Source organism: Protopterus annectens, chromosome 10.part0 (genome assembly GCF_019279795.1).
Source record: "Protopterus annectens isolate FY-2018-M chromosome 10.part0, PAN1.0, whole genome shotgun sequence".
Lineage (NCBI taxonomy): Eukaryota > Metazoa > Chordata > Ceratodontiformes > Protopteridae > Protopterus > Protopterus annectens.
In genome coordinates, this window is record NC_056744.1 from 1,662,102,238 (window position 1) to 1,662,123,520 (window position 21,283).

The 21,283-nt window shown below is 39.3% G+C and overlaps 1 protein-coding gene across 1 annotated transcript in view; it reads right to left on the reverse strand.

Moving 5' to 3' along the window:
• LOC122814393 (zinc-binding protein A33-like) overlaps positions 1 to 21,283 on the reverse strand; it is a 96,854-nt gene that overhangs the window by 42,527 nt on the left and 33,044 nt on the right. The window contains exon 2 of the mRNA XM_044086977.1: positions 2,671 to 2,766. Within this exon, the coding sequence (XP_043942912.1) occupies positions 2,671 to 2,766 (96 nt within the window). The remainder of the gene's footprint in view (positions 1 to 2,670; positions 2,767 to 21,283) is intronic.

Here is a 21,283-nt window from a genome sequence, read left to right on the forward strand (position 1 = left end):
CAGCCAGCACAGGGGTATGGGCCGGTGTCCTCCTACTTATGTACCACATTATTGTGGAGAGAAAACAAATTAAGTAAAAAATGTCTCAACGTGTACTCAAGCTCCAAACATAAAATACATTTCTATTCCTCAAATAAATTTCAAGTGCTTAAATATAGCATTTTCACACAAAATGGCTCAAGCAGGAAAATGAAGGCAAGTAGTCACAAAGAGTACATAAGAACCAAAACACTCAAGTACATAAAAACAATTTCTACACTTAAAATCCTTGCACTTTAGTTAAAATGCAGTACATCTCTCTCTCAAAACAGTCCCAGTATTTAATAAGAAGCCCTGTTCTAAAACAAAAAAAAAATGTGGTTCTTCACAAGAAACTTAAGATATTAATAAAATTGCCAGCATTTTTCAAAAAATAGAAACATCAAAAATATTTTCTGTGTGGAAAGTTTCTCCTATGGGGACTTATCTGCCAGAAATGAAGCCTGTTGCCAATTGCTGTTTACTGTGATGGCTCTCGTATTTAATTCCTTTAGGTGGTAAGAAAGTTCTAAAGATATTTAACCAGTCTGGTTGTTTGTGCAGTAACCTTCTAAAAAGGGATCAGCCTACAGGTAGAGAGTATGACAGTGTGGGAAGGGATGATAGCTTCTTGAAGCTGACCAGTTGTATCTTTGGCATGATACAAAGTACAAACCACAGGCTACTGCAACAGTCAGAATGAAAATTGTATTTTTCTCCACTGTTGTGCGATTACAGAGTTGATATATATAATTAGAAAGGGGTATAGTGGGACTTGTGCCCTACATTAAATAGGTTTTCAGTATTTTGGGTTTCAATATTTTGAGTTTTTGTTCAACTGATACGAATCACGAATGTATATATATGTGTGTGTGTGTGTGTGTGTGTGTGTGTGTGTGTGTGTGTGTGTGTGTGTGTGTGTGTGTGTGTGTGTGTGTGTGTGAGTGTGTGTGTATTTCACACACATGCACTTTTGCAGGGTCTGATAATTTACAGCAGTGATGCAAAATACCTTGCATACTTTTCTGGGTGTCAGCTATGAGGAAGACCCATAACGAAAAATGTATTTTCTGTTTCTATGGGTTGGTGAGCAGATCTGTAATGCAAAATGGCTCATGTGAGCCTACAGCAAAGGAATATATCTATAATGCTTAACAGCTTGTGAGGATCTATGAGGAAAGAAAATCTATCTGAAGCAGAATGGCTTGTGTGTGCTTGTAGGTTTGCAATACACATAGCTGTGGTACAGAATGACTTGTGTAGACCTATGGAGATGGAAACAGATTTGTGTTACGTAATGGGAGGTCTTTACTATCACTAATGTGCAGTGAAATGCATTTGAGAGTTAAAACTTGTTAATCCTTTTTAACTGCATTGAAACACAATCAGTACAGCTACCAAAAACATATTTTTTTTGCCATTAAAATGCAAAATCTATTTAACGTGTTAATCCTATTTTAATTTAAATTTTTTTTATTGATTGACATTTGATTAGTGGAAAAGTCTGACTGTGTAGGAGCCCATTTTCACTGGAGGCCCAGGGAGAAGAGCTCCAAAGTACTAAAAAACATTTTAAGAACAATTTTACATTCTTCAAAAAAAAATACAAAAACAACTATAATTTAAATAATTATACCAAATTATACACAATATGAAAACATCAGTTAAGAATACATTCAACATATATGACAATGATTTAATATTTAGAGAAAGTTTAATTTTTCTTTAAATTGGGCTAAAGCTAAGTTAGTATAATACAAACAGGAATTACAATATGAAATCAGAGAAAAAAGGGTCATGTTATGTTTAGAAAGAGTCAGGGGAGAGAAACTGACAGAACTAAGAAAGTGAGTGAAGAAGGGACAGTAAGGAGGTATAAGGCATGAAGAGGTACTTTTGTATATCTAGGGATATACTACTTATATTTTAACAATCTTTTTTCTTGTATTATATGCTCAATGTCCTGTGTAATTCAACATCTGCATGTTAACTCAGTTCTGACTACAACACTTGCAGCATCATATGATACGTATTGTGCACTGCGAAGGCCCTGCTCCATTCACTGGTGTTAAGTATATATAGTATGTCATTAAACAGAGATGTGGATTTACAGGCGCACAAAGACTGGACTAAAATGGACTGTAAATTAAAAAGTAAGACATTCATGATTAAAGTAACCACTGTAAAGTGACGGTACATCACTTCAGGACAGTCGGTAAACATTTATTATCAACTCTTTATCATCATGTACTATCGTAAGACAATGGTCTTGCAGATAATTATGTTAGCAAATGCCTGCAGATAATTATGTTAGCAAATGCCTGCACAAATCAGTTTCACATTCACGAGTAAAATATTCCAAAACAACCTTTAAGCACTGTTTACAAGATGCTGCCAGACATAACAGTATACATTACTGAATCTTAGATTAAAAACATTTCCACTTTTCTTCATCACTACTCAACACAAACAACAAAGGTACCATGAACAGGTTTCTCTCAAACTCTTCTCACTGATAACCAATAAATCACATGTAATAAAATTAGCTTTAAAATAGGAGCACTGCTAGAAAAGGTATAACAGATGCCATATGCATTTCTTATAAATTATTTGTCTTTAAGACATTTGGAATTAACCATTCACCTTACTTACTTTTATATCTCTAATTCCCTTCTCATGATGGTTTTGCATGTATTGAAATTGTTTCACTTTGGATTCTAAAGGTGTTAAAGTTGTTTTTATCTTGTCCTATGGATTGAACAAAAATAATAAAAAGAAAACATAATTAAACCACATGAACAACAAGACCATGAGTTGCAGAAGTACTTTGATGACCTTCCATTGGAAGGACAGCGTAAAACACCAATATGGCTACTATACCCATCACCAATGTCTGTAAAGTGCCAGGACAAGCATACAGATACTGCTATGAACTTTAAGACCCATTAGTGCAGTGCTGGGTGAGCAAAACTATAATTCACTTTATGAGCTTTAAGGATGCAATGAAAAGAATCTTTAATTCTATCTTTAAACAAGAATGAAGGCATAAAGTCTTAGAAAGGGAGTGGTCTCTATCAGGCAACTAAGATAAAATGGGACAAAACATTGGAAAACAACTACAAACACAGCTTGGTTATTAATAACTGTCCTATTCAGAAAGGGGATTAGGCTGTGGGTAATCTCTCCCCACACACACACATACACCAGGTGGCCCACTTCCCTACCCAGTGGGTTAAGTCAGAAATTTTATAAAAATATCTGACTTCCCCCAACACCCCCTAAAACTCTCCTATCTTAAGTAAGCTTTCTCAAGTCAAGAAAAGCCATTTCAATTTATTGCATTCACAATGAATGTTTAAAAAATGCATTTCTCTCTGTTACAGAATACCTTAACCCCAAAAATCAGACAGTGTCTTCTTTTGATGCATATTTCCCATAAACGCCTTTTTCTGTACTTTCCCAACCCCACTGATACATTTCTGCCACGTTCCCCAATCCATAGTTTTCTAGTCCAGTTCTGGTTACGAGGTAAAGCAGGAGGCACCAAGACAATATAGTTCTGTGGGATAAAACAAACACAAGTAAATCTGAAAGAATGTCCTAAAACAGACAACACTGACTGATCACTGGTTAAAAGAATTTCCAGTGATCACTAAAAGAAACTGCATGAAAGGATTAACAAGGCAAAGAAACAACTGGCTAAAACCAGAGTAGTAAAGGAGTCTTGTAAACCAGGGAGACTGGCTGAGGAGACAACTGCCTGTTATGGAATACATTCAGGTAGTTCCACTCTACAACACAGAATATAAATAAAACACAGGAGGCTACCACAAAGATCATCATAAATTCTGTGCAATGACTAGAATGAAAGATGCTTAAAACAATGAGATTACACAACCTGCATTCAAGAATCCTTCAAAATATAGGATACATTAAATAAAAAAAGTTTGATACTGCAGCCCAGAATGAGATTTGCATAACTTAAAAACAAATTTAAAATATAGATATACTGTTTTTGTGCTGGATCAGAAGGTTGTCAGTACTTTCTACACACCAGGTATATGGATTCATGTTCTAATACTGACCCTGCAATTACTGTTTGGGCAGCTCCTGTACTTCTGAAGGGTCATCCTTTAGAGTAAATATTTACTCAAGGTCCCATCTCTATGGGTTGATGGGAATTTAGGAGGATGTTAAGAAGCCTGTCACATTTCCTGAAAGCCATGAGAGTTTTTTTTATTTAAATATTTACACATTTAACATGTTTTACATATTTCTAAGACCATATACATTATTTACAATTGTAACTTTTCTCTTTACCCCCACTGTTTTTGCTATCAAAATTTTTCTCACTTAAATTCTTTATTATGCAGTTTATTACACTGTAATCTGTCTTTTTAATTTCTTGTTTTTTTCTCTGCATTATGCAACTTAGACAATACTGACCATATTTATCCCATGTAAATGTTGATTACTTTTTCCAAAAAAAGTGTTTTACATTTTGAAAACACACATTTAAATATTTTCTTCTACATCATAAAATATACTACCTTTTTCTTCAGATCTCTTATTTAGCATGTGCTTTTTTGCCCCTTCTCCCTGCTGGTAATTCATTCCTTCCTCAGAAAATTAGTCCATCGAAGCCCCATCATCATAGCAAGGATAACGGGACACTGAACATCATTTAAGGCAGGAGTTAGGGATGGTTTGAAATTTTTACAGTTTGACTCCCTGATCCCAGTGCATATATCCCATAAAATGCCAGGATTTGTCGTGCACTAGGTGTGTCAATGTCTCAATGATAGCATCTCACTTACTTCTACAGGTGATGTAACCCCAAGACTGCTCCACATCCCTTAAAACCAGCACTCTCACACAATCATGGATCTTCATCAGAGATTCCACTGCAGGAACAATTACCCAGAATAAATATACTCTTCCCCTTAACCCCAAACAGTGGGGTGCTTAAAAAAACACATAACATCTCTCTTCCCTTTCCACCCACTCAAATCTGTGCTTATAACTAAATTGATTTGTTACTAACCTCCACAAAAATCAAAAAATCACTGTGTTTGTTTAAATTCTTGATGCCTGTCACTTACAGGTTTTGTTTTCTTCCATGTCCTAAATAATCACTATCAATAAAACTCATCCATAACACCTTTAGAACCATTCTTTTCAGTTCTTGGGTATATTTGTATATATATGTTTCTAACTTCCACAACATATTCTTTTATATTATGAATAATCATTCCGCATCTAGCTTTCTTCTCTCATTGTGTTTTATGTTATGTCAATACTCTTCTCAATTCCTAACAGTAATTTACTTATCAATACATCTTTAGCCAACAATATTTTATTCAAGACCCATAATAAATGCAACAATGTCAAATGAACCACTGAATTTAACAACCCAAACTTTTATTTTTGCCAATTTGAAACTCCTTCTTAAGAGTTTCTGTTTCTGAAGGTAGCATATTCTCAGACTTCCAGTATATAGTTTTTCCTCAAATGCTTCATATTTTATTTCTATTAAAGGCTCTTTCAGTTATCTATTTATCACTTTTTTCACACTTCATCTCTAACACTAATGCTTCTGTTTCTGAAAAATATGCCCTTCCAGTTTTAACCTTATTCTTTATTCTTTTCTTTATTTAATTTTAAGTTTACAATCCCTAACAGAATGACCACCATTTTATATCTACGTAACTCATTCTTTAATGTTAATAATAAAACTAAATCAGTATAATTTTTATCGAGTGGATGATAAACCCCTTCCATGACAATTCATCTAGCTGTTAATAGTTTTTAGTAAAATTTTCAATGGCTGTATTCTTTATCAACATAAAGACTATAGCACTCATATGCCATCTTTGTCAGACTTCTTTTTTATCCAACTTTTGTCTTTAACTATTCTTTAATAAAAGCTTTCATCCACATTTTTTCATAAATAGTCTTAAACCCTGTTCATAGCCTTTTCTCCAACACCATAATTTTCCATGCTTAGTCATCCATTCATCCATCCACACATGCACAACCCATGCAGGGTCATGACAGACACAATTAGCGCAATATATCAGTTTTGCCTTTTGCTCCCTTATTGTACCATATGTGAGTTATTCTGTTGTAACCAACATTCCCTTTGCATTTTTACCTGTACCATAAATGCCATCCTCTATTACAATAATTAAATAAACAAATCTCTTTTACAATATTCACATTAGTATTGATATAACATAAGATGCAAACTTTATCTGCTTTTTATTTCTTCCACACAAAATGTGTTACTCCAACTCAAATGGCTTCCTCGTTTATTCCACAACTAAATCCTTCATTCACAACCTGCACAACACATTCCTTCTCTTTCTTTCCCATCCTTTTAAAAAGGAATTCCCAATACTATTTCTAGTGAACTACTCTCTCTTACTTCCTCAGTATTTTATCCTTGTATGATACTGTTTCTTTTTGCAGCTCTAGTCGTTTTATCAATTCAAGTTTGATGTCATGCTTCATTTTTACCTTTTTCTCATTTTTCAGCTTACATCTTTCTTACATATTTATAATGCAAGCTTGGTTATTTTACACATATTTCTTCCTCTATCTACATTTTCCAATTATTTTACTTTACACTCATCCTAATTAACTTTCTTTATGAAAAAGAGGTAACCTCTGTTTCCTTTTCAGGAAAGGAAGTTTTGTCTACATAATATATTTTTTTTACAAAAAAACTTTGATGATTTATTATGTCTATTATATTTTCTTTACAGAATTCACAATTTTCCTTCTTGTTAAAACAGCCTAAACTCCTCTGCTGTATGAACTGGTCAAACTCTTCTACCAATATCTTGTTTATTTTCTCGCCTCGAGTCATTATTTTTCTACTTCCATATACACACTTTCCCATATTTCTTCTTAAATATTCTCCCCCATTTCATATTAAATATTCTCCCCCATTTCATGCATGTGCCATAAAAGACACCATATTAACATGTTCATCCTATAACTGTTCCCTTTGTTAATTCTCCTTTCCCTTTGTTATACCTTTCTGAGAAGTGGCCTCAAAAGTCAGACTGTCAGACTATACAGCTATATTAATTTTACCCAATCTGTTTCCAAACCTTCTGAAAACAAGAAATAATAGATTTCTGCTTTAAACGTGTTCCCCATCTGTCCTTCCTCAGATGCAGTTAGTCACATTTTAGCAATTCCTTACATTTAATACTATCTAAACCTTTATTAGCGTTCTTTTTCAAGCTACAGTTAAAATCTGAGTATTACTGTATCTGTGCTTACGACTCCATAGTAACATTTCGTTAATCATGCCAATCTCTCGGTTAAAACAATCGACATTACAAGCATTTGGCACAGCCTTAAATCCATTATGTATCTTCTCCTCACTCTCCCTATTATCACATCCACTTATTATATCTCAGTTTTTATTAACTTCACTGTTACTTCATAAAATTCATCAAATTCAAAGTTGGAGTACCTACAGTGTTACTATTTTCAATAGTTTACCTGATAAATATTCTCGTCTTACTGTCAATAATTTAAGCGGATGGACAATTTCCCACAGATTCTCCAGCCAGCTTGGTTGACACTGGCAAACTGAGGCAGTGCTGCAACTGTTTCATGTTCACAGACAACCCTCTACTCCTAGTACACACACAAACACAATGTATGAGAGATGCAACTATATTAAGAACCTGGCTTGAATCCATGATCTCTCACACATCACTCAGTACATATGACAATCATCATGTTGCCAGCATGGACACCTCAGCCCCTACTCCAAGCAAACCCATATCACACATACCTACATATGTGGAAGTCCTCACCTGAAACATACCTTAACACCAGATACCTTCCAAACACAAACACAAGCACATTACACATAATACTTCCTCTGCAGAACATGTTACACATAATAGCTCATGCACCAGTGTCTTATCAGTCAAACACTTAAAGCAAAACACAAAATCAAAGATATTAGTCATAGGTGATTCCATCGTGAGACACATTGATGTTCCTCTCACCAGGCTGGATAAGGAAAAGGTCACAGTCAGCTGACTGTCAAGTGCCAAGATATGCCATATCACACATGCACTCAAGTTTCTCAGCAAAAGGTACTGTTATGACTCCATTATAGTCCATGTTGGTGTGAATGACTTCAGATGTACCTCTCTGGACTATATGAAGAGACACATGACTGAGCTCTTGGACCATGTCCAGGCTTTACTGGAAAGGCTCACCCAGACTCTGCTACAGTTTGCTGTGAGGTAAAGATTAATTTGCTTTTATTTGTTATATTTTGTATTGCTTTATTGCCTTTTCCTATTTTGTATACTGTGATTTGTTGTCTTTACACTGTGTTTTACTTGTATTCTGCTTTTAACTGCATATTAAAACTTGAGACCACAGCTCTGTCTCTTGTGAGTCAGACAGAAATTTTCCCACCCGGTAACTGTTGTGTCTTAAACACCACTGTCTTTCTAGTTGCCTGCCCCTTATGCTAATTTGACCATATATCTCATTTCCTCTCTGCTTTTACTGGCTGGTGTGAGTAAGCACAAAATTATCATTTTGTGAAATCTCTCCCCTTCAACTATTTAAATATATTGGCCATCCTACCTATTCCACAGTACCAGAATACAATAGTGACCACCCCCTTTCAATTTATCTCGCTGTTTTAAAAATAGTGACTCTCCACAAAAACTTAACTTTTAGACGGGTAAAACTCAAGTTACCTACTTTCACATCTAACTCCTGTAGTGCACACTGCAGTGTTTAGGATAAACCATTTTTTTTTTCATCTTACCTCCATGAGAAACTTCTCCAAAGCTGACTTTGAGCTCCTAAAAACAGAGATGGCTAACTTCATGGCACACATGTCAATGGAAAATAGATGCATGACTGCCGAATAATACACCAATGCACTGTACGAACACATACATAAATGCATGGAACTAGCTATACCCAACAGAACCAAGACACTCTCCTCCAAAAAAAAGGAAGCCAATCTGGTGGTCCCCTGCCATTGATAAACTCTATAACAGAAGGAAGAAACTGTTGCAGAAAAAAGTGAAGTCCCAAGACTGGAAAAACTCCCTTATTAGCCTCAAAAAAAGTTGAGATCCCTCATCAAAACCTCTAAAGCCAGTCATGAAGGCAGAATTGAGGCAGACACTAAAAACAATCACAACGCCTTCTACAGTTATATCAAGAATCGCCACGGCAATACCCAGGTTTGCTCTGAGTTACTGCACAATGGTATCTCCTATACTGAGCTAACAGACATTGCCAACATACTGGCCAACAGATTCAGTGCCAACTTTAACCCTCTCTGACCCCCTAAAGGACCAATCACAATACCGGAGGAATGCCAGGTACCCAGCATTACTGCAGCACTGGTTAAAGCTGCATTGTCCAAGGCTAAGAATACAGCTTCCATAGGACCCGACAATATCCCTGGATGTGTTCTTCATGAACTACAAAATGAACTGGCACCACATCTGTGTGTCCTGTTCAATCTCAGCCTCACCTCAGGCTTTGTCCCTACCAAATGGTGCACTGCTATAGTCATCGCTCTCCATAAAGGAGGAGTGACTACAGACCCTGGGAATTTTCGCCCCATTAACCTGATGAGTCTGATATGTAAAGCTATGTAGCACATCATCATGGATCTAATTAACAAGGATATAGGGAATCTCCAAACTCTAGTTCCCACACAATTTGGTTTTGTGAAAGGAAGATCATGCCTGCTCAACCTGGTTGACTTCTTTGAGTTAGTCACCAGAGCTGTGGATAAGGGCAAGGCAGTTCATACAGCCTACCACGATATGGCTAAGGCCTTTGATACCATTCCCCACTCAGGAATTATTGATAAACTCACCAAACTAGGCATCAACCCCTATATCGCTAGGTGGGTTGCAAATTGGCTCACAGACAGAACCCACAGTGTGAAAGTAGCAGATTGTAAATCAGACTGCTGACTGGTCATGAGTGGAGTCCCACAGGAATTGGTCCTGGGTCCTCTCTTCTGGCTGACCAAGTTTGTGGATGACTGCAAGCTGGGAGCCATTATTAACTCCCCAAAGTGATGTAGACATCTTACATAAAGGCCTCACTGAAACCACTGACTGGTGTCAAAACCATGGCCTTAAGCTCCCCCTTGGAAAAAACTCAGCTCCCACTAATTGCTACATTGATGGGAGCCCACTGAACATTGAAGGCATTATAAGAGATCTGAATCACAGGTTAACAGCAACCTCTCCTTCGACCACCACATTGCCACTGTGGTCAGAAAGTCCTTCTATGTGGCACATCTCTTTACCAAGGGTTTTGCATCCAGGAATTAAGAGGTCACGATCTCTCTCTACTCTTCCCTCATTAGGCCAATCATCAAGTATAATGCCCCATTTGGCATGTACCTCACTAGACAGATGCAACAGCTGGAAAGGCCACAAAAGTACCTCACGAAGAGGATCCTAGGCCTTAAACACGTGTCCTACAGGGACAGACTCAAAAAACTCCAGCTATTCTCTCTCATATCATCTACTAAGAGGTGATCTCTGCTTGACTTACAAAACCATGTCCAACCCAACTCTGTCAGAAATGCTACATCTAAAGAAATCCCAATACCTCCGCACCACATGCTCCAGAGACCTCAACCTCATTACCACAATCAACAGAACATGCTGGAGGGACAGGTTCATAACCCAGATACTGCCCATGCTCTGAAATAGACTTCCCATACATGTCAAGCAGAGCACCTCATTGGCCCTCTTCAAGAGAAATATTGATGAGTGGATGGGAAAGAGAAAGTTCATCTAGGGGATCACTCCAGTGATTCTACTTAAAAGAGGCATGGGAAACTAACATCGGGCGGCACCATGCGAAGGCACCTCTATGGGCTAGGCTTGTAAAGGCTCCAGGGCTATTAGCCTAGTACACACCTATGAACCTATGTATCTCAGGCAGGCATGTCCCTAGCCTTAAGCAGCATTTTACCTTCACCTAGGATGATGCCTCAATACACACAGAAAATGACTGACTTAAACAATTGGTTGAGCTTCTGGTGTCATTCTAAGACGATACACCATCTGTCAGCCTGGGATGACATGATTGACAGACCTTGATACTTTGCCAGAAATGGTCTTCATCTGTGACCATGGGATTTCAGCTACTGGCTAAAGCTCTTGCCACCCCTTAGTGCCTTTTTTAGGCCATGTCTCAAGAACAAAATTCCTAATGTAAAAACTCTGTCTAAAAACAACCTCAAGGTTATGCTGCTAAACACTAGAAGTCTCATCATGAAACTGCACTCACTGGAAGCTGTCCTGACCTTGGAAGATGCAGACATTTATTCAATCAGAGAGACCTGGTTCAAAGCTGTGGACAGCACACCAACCATACTGGGTTACACCTCCTTCCACATGTTTAGACCTCAGGCTGAAAGTGTGAAATCTAAAGAAGGCGGTGTATCAATATTCATTAAAGATACATACACCTCCAGATTGGTTAAACAGCATGACTCCCTAGAAGCACTTCAGGTGCAATTAACTGTTGGTAGGACAATGAATCAAGTGCCTGCCAGCTACAGGTCCCCCTCCATGAATCAGGTGGCCCACTATGTGTATTTACAGGACCCTCTCCATGATTCAGGACACCCACTCTGTCTATTTGGATCTACTTGATTCTATCAAAATACATCCAAACACCATGGTTTTGGGTGACTATCACTACCCAACCATTGTCTAGGTAAATTATTCCCTGAAGTTTCCTGACTGGGAATCTAACCCAGGCTGTGGTAGTGAGAGTGCCAAATCCTAACCAATAGACTACCAGGGATCCTCCCATGCTCAAATTAATTTGCCCAAAGGTTCCTCGACTTCATTATCTCTAGTGCCATGGCTCAGCTTGTTGACACCCCCAAAAAGGATGCCAACATCTTAGATCTGGTGCTCACCAATACTGGGGCCACTGTAGCACCTCCCCATTCCCATTTTGGAGGTCTTTCCTGGTGAGATCTGACCACAAATTAGTCTCATTTGAAGTAACTATCAACACCTAACTCCACCTCAGTAGCAACTAAACTGAAAAACATTCTCCAAAGCAGATTATAACCTCTTACAGGATGGTATAAATAGCTTCACTGCACCTCCTTCCTCAGGTGGAACTGGAAACTATGATTAACACTACACCGAAGCTTTATACAAACACCTGTATCACTGCACTGACTTGGCCTTACCTGACAGCATCAAAACAAGCTCCTCAAGGAAGAGCAAACCTGTCTGGTGGACAACTACCATTAACAGACTTTACAATAAGAGGAAGAAATTGCTGTCTAAGAGTAAGAGGGAGTCAGCCCTCTTAAAACTGGAAACACTTCCTCTTCAGCTTAAACAAATAAGACTTCTTGTGAATTTCTCCAAAGCAAACTATGAGTCCAAATAATTAGCTTCCTCAACAAAAAGACAACCACAAGGCATTCTATAGTTACTTCGATAACCTAAGAGGAAAGGCCCAGATTTGTGCAGAACTGGTAGTTAATGATACCACATATACTGAGTCTTTGGACATAGCGAACCTGTTGGCTGACAGATTCTGTGAAAACTTCACTCCCCTTGTCTCCACCACATGTACCTCCTGACATCTCTACCACCTGCCCCCAACTTTGCATCTCTAAACAGCATGTCATAAATGCCCTCTCTAAGGCCAAAAACACAGAATCTGTGGGATCTGGTAACATCCCATGTTACGTCTTACATGGGCTCCAACATGAATTAGCAACACTATTAGGGTGGTGCAGCGGTAGCATTGTCACCTCACAGCAAGAGGTTCTCCCAATCGATTCTCAGCTGGAGCGCCTTCTGTGTGGAGTCTGCATGTCCTCCCTGTGGTCGAGTGGCGTTCGAAAGACATGCGTGAATGGGCGTGCCTTCATTGAAGGTTGGGCATCGGGCTGGCACCTTGGCACCATAACAATAGACTGCCAATCATTAGCAGACCAGAGTCCCGCTTTGGTGACCCCTAACTGGGAAAAGCCGAAAGAAAAACAATATTAGGTACTCTTTTCAATCATAGTCTAAGAACCAGATTCATACCAAATGAATGGAAAATGGCCACTATTACTCTCTTGCACAAAGGTGATGCTTCCACTGACCCTGGGAACTATAGTCCTGTTACCCTGACTAGCCTTATCTGCAAGGTCATGCAGTGAATCATCATGGACCTTATCAACAAAGATATAGGTAATCTCCAAACACTTGGCCCTACTCAGTTTGGATTTGTCAAAGAGAGATCATGCTTGTTAAACCTGGTGGACTTATTCGAGACAGTCACCAAGGCTGTGGACAAGGGGAAATCTCTGCATACAACCTACCTGGACTTAGCCAAGGCATTTGACACTGTCCCCCACTCAGGCATCATTGACAAACTCACCCAACTAGGCATCAACACTTAAATCATTAGATGGTTCACTAACTGGCTCACTGATAGAACTCATATAGTCAAAATATGGAAATCCACCTCCAATAGCAGATCCGTAAGGAGTGGTGTTCCACAGGGATCAGTCTTGGGACCTCTACTGTTTGGAATCTGTTTCCCCAAAGTACAAGCAAAACCTAAAGGTCTGTGGCTGACAAAGTTTGCTGATGATTGCAAACTGGGAGTGGTCATGGAATCCCCAAAGGATGTCTACATCCTACAAGAGGGTGTTAAACAAATGATTGGTGCTAAAGTTATAACCTTAAAATCAATGAAAAAAATATATTATCATTCCTTTTGGTAAAAGCGATGTTCCTGCTAACTACTACAACAATAGCAACACCCTAAGTATGCACTCAGCGGTGAGAGACCTGGGCACATAGGTTGACAGCAACCTTACCTTTGGCCACCATGTCTCCACAGTGGCAAGAACATTCTATATTGCTCATCTCATAATTAAGGACATTGCCTCCAGAAAAAAAGTTCTCACCTCCCCATACTCTTCCCTCATCATCCCAATAATGGAGTACAGTGCCCCTTTTAGTATGTACCTTTCTAAGCACCTGCAGCAATTGGAGAAAACACGAAGGTTCCTCACAAAGAAAATTCAAGGTCTTTGCCATCTGTCCTATGGGGATCATATGAAATAACCATCACTTTATTTTATTTCATACAGATTACTCAGAGGTGATCTTTGCTTTGCATGTAAGGCAATCTCTGACCCTGAGTTACTGGGAATGTTTCATATCTGAAAGTCAAATGGTACACGAGTTACCCTCTCTAAGGACATCAACCTGGTATGTGACATTAACAGAACCTGCTGGAGGGACAGATTTGTCTCCCAGAGGTTACCGCACCTTTGGAACAGACTTCTACTTCATGTCAAACAGAGCACCTTGCTGGCCCTCTTCAAACGCAATTTGGACGATTGGATTGGTGACCATAAATTCACTACGGGTTTCCACCTGGCAAAAGGTGCTAATCATGGAAATAAAGGTAAGAACCTGGCTAGTCTTATAAGGGCCCTAAGGGCATTAGTCTAGTAACGACTTATGATGAGATATCTCTTACCTAATAAATATTCTTATCTTACTGTCAATAATTCTAGTGATAAGATTTTTTTTGTGTTTAGCCTTTTAAATTTAAAAATGCATCATTCAAAAAACTTCCATATCTCAGTTACAGTCTTGTCACTGTAATCCACAAATTACTTCCAAAATAACTAGCAACACAAAGGTTATCAGTTAACAATTGCCATTTGACTTTATAGTTAACTGTAACATAGGCTACCACAAGTAGTCTCAATGAAGCCACGACAACAGAATGAACAGGAAACATGCTACATTAATCTGCCATAGCACAGTCAGGGCAGTCTCCCACTATACCACTAAAGCTATCATTATATCCCAAAAGTTTAATTAAATGTTTTTGAAAATTCACTAACAAAAATTCTTTTCCAAGCAAGTCATGTTTCATTAAAATATGACAACCTGAGCAAGATGCAGGATGGCTAATAAAGTTCAAAGAATTTTGACGTACAACCTTCTCAACATATATACATAAGCCTATTCTGTCTTAGAACATATCAAGTGGAGTCAGTCTATAAAAAAGTCCTGAAACTGTCACTTTAATTCTCTTCTTAGAAACATAGTTCAAAAGGTCAACTGCCCTAGAGGACTGTCTGGCTAAATGACTTGTGCAACATCATACAGTAAATAAATGAAGGCTGAGGGATTCAAACCCTGTGCCAGAGGAAGTGGCTACTTAACAGCTCAAAGCCTCAGTCATAGGTTCATAGGTAGGTACTAGGCTATCTGCCCGAGGGCATTTATAAGCCTAGCCAGAGTGTGTCCATTGATTAATTAACTGAGCCTCTGTCAAGCAGAGCCAATGAAGTGAACCCTGGGGTGAACTTTCTGTTACCCATCCACTCGTCAAGGCTTCTCTTGAAGAGTGTTAGTGAGAGGCTCTGCCTAATGTAGCTAGGAATTTTGTTCCAAAGCATGGGGAGTCTCTGTGACAGGAATCTATCCCTCCAGCATGTTCTATTTATTGTTGTGGCGAGGTTTAGCTCACTAGAGCGCGTGGCTTGCAGTGACTTGGATTTCTTTAGGTAGAGCATGTCCATCAATTCTGAGTTGGACATGACTTTGTAAGTCAGGCAGAGATCACCTTTGAGTAAGCAATATGCCACTGAGTACAGCCGGAGTTTTTTCAGACGGGCTGCATAGGACATATGTTTGAGGCCAGTAATCCTCTTGGTGAGGTGCTTTTGTGGTCTTTCAAGCTGTTGGAAGTGTCTTTTGAGGTACATCCCAAATGGGGCATTGTACTCTATGATTGGTCTGATGAGTGATGAGTAGAGGGGCACTATAACCTCTTTATTTCTAGATGTGAACCCCTTAGTAATTAGATGGGCCACATAGAAGGATTTCCTAACTACTTTGGCAATATGATTGTCAAAGGAGAAATTACTATCTACCTGGGTCCCCAGATCACTTATTACCTCTTCTGTATTAAGGGGGCTGCTGTCCTGTTATTTATATCCTAGCAGTCAGTTCAATGCATCTCAAACACATAAGTCGGATGTGACTGTACACCGCTGCTTTGTGTTTACTGCTAAATTGTTATGTCTGCTTTCCTTCAGTTTATAATTCTGAGTTGGAACTGAAAAGATCCAGGAGGATCAATATTCTAGCCCAGTTGACAGACAAACAAATAAACAAACAAACAAATGCATAAAAATAAATACAGAAAAAATAAAATAAAATGGTGAACCAAAGCATGGCTGTGATATGTGATGGTCTGATGAAGCAACTTGTGGGGTCAACAGCTCAGATGGTGTAGGTGTATGTTGCTGTGACAGCACAATGACACTAAATATAGAGAACCAATTGATATTGCCAACATCCTGGCAGATAGGGTCAGTGCTAACTTTACCCCCCACCCCCACCCCCTAAAGGGCCCATCTCTACACTCCAAAGCCAAGACACAGCATCCATGGGACCTGACAACATCCCAGGCTGCATTCTACATGAACTACAGAATGAACTGGCATCCCACCTAAGTACCATGTTCAATCAAAGCCTAACCTCAGGCTTTGTGCCCACTGAATGGCGCACCGTGATGGTTATCCCACTCCACAAAGGGGGAGCCACGACGGACCCCGGGAACTACCACCTCATTAGCCTGACGAGCCTGGTCTGCAAGGCCATGGAACATATCATCCTGGAACTCATAAACAAAGACACTGGTAATCTCCAAACTCTGGTCCCCACCCAGTTCAGATTTGTAAAAGGCAGGTCATGTCTCCTAAACCTGATAGACTTTTTTGAAGCAGTCACCAAAGCTGTAGATGAGGGTAAAGTGGTTCACACAGCCTATCTCACCAAGGCTTACGACACTATCCCACACTCTGGAATTATAGATAAACTCACTAAACTAGGAATAAATCCCTATGTCACAAGAGGGGTTGCCAACTGGCTCACGGACAGAACCCACATTGTGAAAGTAGCAGACTCCAAATCCGACTTCAGACCAGTGACAAGTGGAGCACCACAGGGTTCAGTCCTGGGTCCTCTCCTGTTTGGTATCCACTTCTCTGAAGTACAGGCTATCACACAAGGTCTTTGGCTAATGAAGTTCATGGATGACTGCAAACTAGGAGCCATAATCAAAACACCTAATGATGTGGACATCCTACAAAAGTGCCTCACTGAGACATATGCCTGGTGTCAAAGCCATGGCCTCAAGCTCAATTCCAAAAAGTGCATTGTCATCCCTGTTGGTAAAAAACTTTGTACTCATGAACTACCACATAGGCAGTAGTCTACTTAACACCAAAAGTGTGATAAGAGACCTTGGGACACAGGTGGATAGTAGTCTCTCCTTTGATAATCACATTGCCACAGTGGTCAGGAAATCCTTCTACGTGACACACCTCATTGCAAAAAGTTTCTTATCCAGAAAAAAAAGCTCATTGTTCCCCTCTACTCGTCACTCATTAAACCCATTATAGAGTACAACGCCCCTTTTGGTATGAACCTCACAAGACATCTAAAACAACTGGAAAGGCCACAGAAATACCTCACAAAGAGGATTACTGGCCTCGAACAGATGCCCTTTGCAGACCGTCTCAAAAAAACTCCAGCTATATTCAATCGCATATCGCTTACTCAGAGGCGATCTCTGCGTAACATACAAAGCTATATCAAACCTAAAGCTGTTGGACATGCTCCACTTAAAGAAATCCCAGCCCCTCCGAGCTACACACTCTAGGGACCTAAACCTTATCACCACAATAAACAGAACATGCTGGAGAGATAGATTCCTGTCCCAGACAATTCCAATACTCTGGAACAAACTACCTATCTATATTAAACAAAGCTCCTCATTAGCACTCTTCAAGAAAAATCTTGATGACTGGATGGGAAATAGGAAATACACCCTGGGGATCATTTCTGTGCCTCTGCTTGACAGGGGCATAGGAAAATAGTTTTCTTGGGTGGCAAAAGCCAGGGTACCTTTTTGGCTAGGCTTATATAGGTCCTAGGGCCAATAGCCTAGTACCTACCCATGAACTTATGAACCTGTAAGAAACTGCTTACCTGTTTCAATAAATTTGAGTGTGTATTGCAGCTGTGCTTTGGTTGACCATTTTATTATGCTTACCTGTATTCGTTGTTTAAGTGATGTACCATCTGTCCTTTGGGGATTTGTTTATGCATTTAAATAAATAAATAAATAACTGATTTTCAATATAAACACTACTGAGTTTTTGGGTTATGCCACATTCATTCATATGGAACAACTACAACATTTACCTATCAAAGACATTCATTATTGGTTTAAAACTTCAGTGATTAACATACTGTGAAGTTCATACATAACTTAGTGAAAATAGGCAGGGTTAAGAACTTCTACACAAGAATACAAGCTCTCATGATATACAGAAATGGTTTTGCCTTAAAAGTGGTATGGTGATAACCGGTAACCATTTGAAATGTTGGGACCTGCTATAGCGAATCCTGAAACATGGAGACTGAATGGCTGAAAGAACAAATATACAAACAAAGTCTGAGATGCCATTCCCCAGGATATTCCCTTTTCTCAAAGGCAGGGTGATCTCAGAGTTTGTATATACGAGATTGGGCGGAGCTGGTGGCTTTCCCACCCGTGGGGTGCAAGGTGGTCTTGTCCACCCTCAAAAAAGAAGTTTAAAGGAGAAGAGTGGTTTTCAAGATTTGCCCTTCTCCTGTAGTTTCAGACATTTTTTCATGCCTTGCCAACACTCCACATTTCAAATGCTGACATTTCAATAGGGAGCCTGATGAACTTTATTTCGTCTATTCATCTCAGCATTTAGTTAAGCAGCAAAAACTGTCTAAAAACAAACCAATACCATTTTGTATATTAGTCATCATGTTTTATTACAAGAGATTTTTGGCTGTAAAAACAAACAAAAAAAAAATCAAAACCAGGCAGTATTTTGAAGCAAAAAACTTCTAAATGCATTTTATGACACAATAATGACAACTATTACATTTAAATATGTGAAGGAAATTTTCTAATGACTTTTACTGGAAGAAAACCAAAAATAAAACAATTCACTCAAAAGTAAAAATCATTCTTATAGGATCATAGGAGGTTACAAGGCTGATGGTCCATTGGCCCTTATAAGCCTAGCCAAGAGTTTATCCCCAAAAAAGAAACCTCAGTCAGCACCTGTTGCCCCTGTCAATGAGAGATGAAAATGGAACCCTTGGGACATATTTGTGGTTTCCCATCCACTCATCAATCAAGGTTGCACTTGAAGAGGGTAAGTGAGGTCCTGTGTTTGACATGTATGGGAAGTCTATTCCAGAGATGGAGCAGCCTCTGGGAGACAAACCTGTCTCTCCAGCAGGTTTTGTTGATGTCATATATTAGATTTAGGCCTATTGAGCGGATAATGCATGAAGAGTTACACTTATGCATCTGGAGGATCTCTAGTAAGACAGTGTCCGATATTGCCTTGTAGGCATGACGCAGATCACCTCAGAGCAATCTGTATGATAGCAAGTACAGTGATAGTGATTTGAACCTGTCCATATAGGACAGGTGTTGGAGGCCATGATCACTTTATGAGCTATTTCTGTGCCCTTTCCAGTTGCTGCAGGTGTTTGGAGAGGTACATACCAAATGGGGCATTATACTCAATCACAGGCCTAATGAGAGAGGAGTACAGAGAGGTAATGACCTCCTTTTTTCTGGATGCAATCACTTTACTTATGAGATAAACCAAGTAAAAGGGTTTTCTGACCACTATTGCCACATGATGGTCAAATGTGACACTAACCATTTATGTTTGCATCTTCACATCTAACTATGAATGGGATGAATGAAATTACTCCAGGTCCAGGTTACAGTGAGTAAGACCTCCATTCAAGTCCTAGCCAGTTACAGATACCCCTCCATGGGTCACGCGACCCATGATGCCTACTTAACCAAACTGAAGACAATCTAAATTTTGCTGAGTACACCGGTTATAGGGTATTTCAATTATCCCACCATCAACTGGGAAACCTATGATAGCCCAAATTCGCTGCCACTAAAGTTCCTTGACTTTGTGAATTCAAATGCCTGGGAGCAAATTGTCCATACCCTGACAAGAGGAACAAACATTTTAGATCAGGTTCTCACCAACATGTCAAACAAGTGCACTGCTGCAACTGTTGGACCCTCATTAGTTAAAAATGACCACAAATCAGTCACCTTCGAACTGACACTAACACCGGATCTCACACAGAGTGAACTCAGACTAAAAAACTTCAAGGCAAATTATACCCTCCTAGGTGAAGGCATAAATGCAGTCCAAGCCCCACCCCTAGCTGAAAGTTGTAACTACACCGAAGCTTACACAAAAGCCCTTTACAATCAGTTGCACAAGTGTATAAACTTGACTGTACCTGATAGAATCAAAGCCGGAGCCCCAAGTAAAATCAAGTTGCCATGGTGGACTTCCAGCATCAACAAATTCTACAATAAATGTAAAAAGTTGCTGTCCAAGAAAACAAAGACAAGGACCCAACAATGGAAAAGCACCTTCCTCAACCTTAACAAGCAAATAAGATGACTTGTCAAATTGTCCAAGAGAGAAACCTAACAAGTACTATCACAGATAACCATAAGGCCTTTTACAGCTATGTATGTAACCTAAATAGTAGGACCCAAGCATGTCCAGAACTGATGGCCAACAGTATCACACACACTGACCCCACAGAGATAATGAACCTGCTAGCAGATAGGTTTAATGAAAATTTCACTCCCTTATCCCCTCCTTACTTACAACAAACCCTCCCCCAAACTCCCCCACCTTACATATCTGAAGAGAAGGTCCTCAAAGCCCTGTCCAAGGCAAAAAACACAGTCTCTAAGGGACTAGATGACATTCCAGACTGTCTTCTAAACAGACTAAAACATGAACTTGCAATCACCACTAAGTACCCTTTTCAATCATAGCCAAACCACAGGCTTTGTTCCTACAGAATGAAAAACAGCTACAGTTATTCTCCTCCACAAAGGTGGTCTAGCAAAAGACCCGGGGAATTACAGACCCATAAATCTGACCAGCCTCATCTGTAAGGCCATGGAGAATATCATTATGGACCTCATAAAAGACATAGGTGACCTCCAAACCCTGGACCCTACCCAATCTGGCTTGGTGAAGGGCAGATCCTGCCTGTTAAACCTGGTGGATTTATTTGAAAGTGTGACTAAGGCCATTGATGAGGGTAAA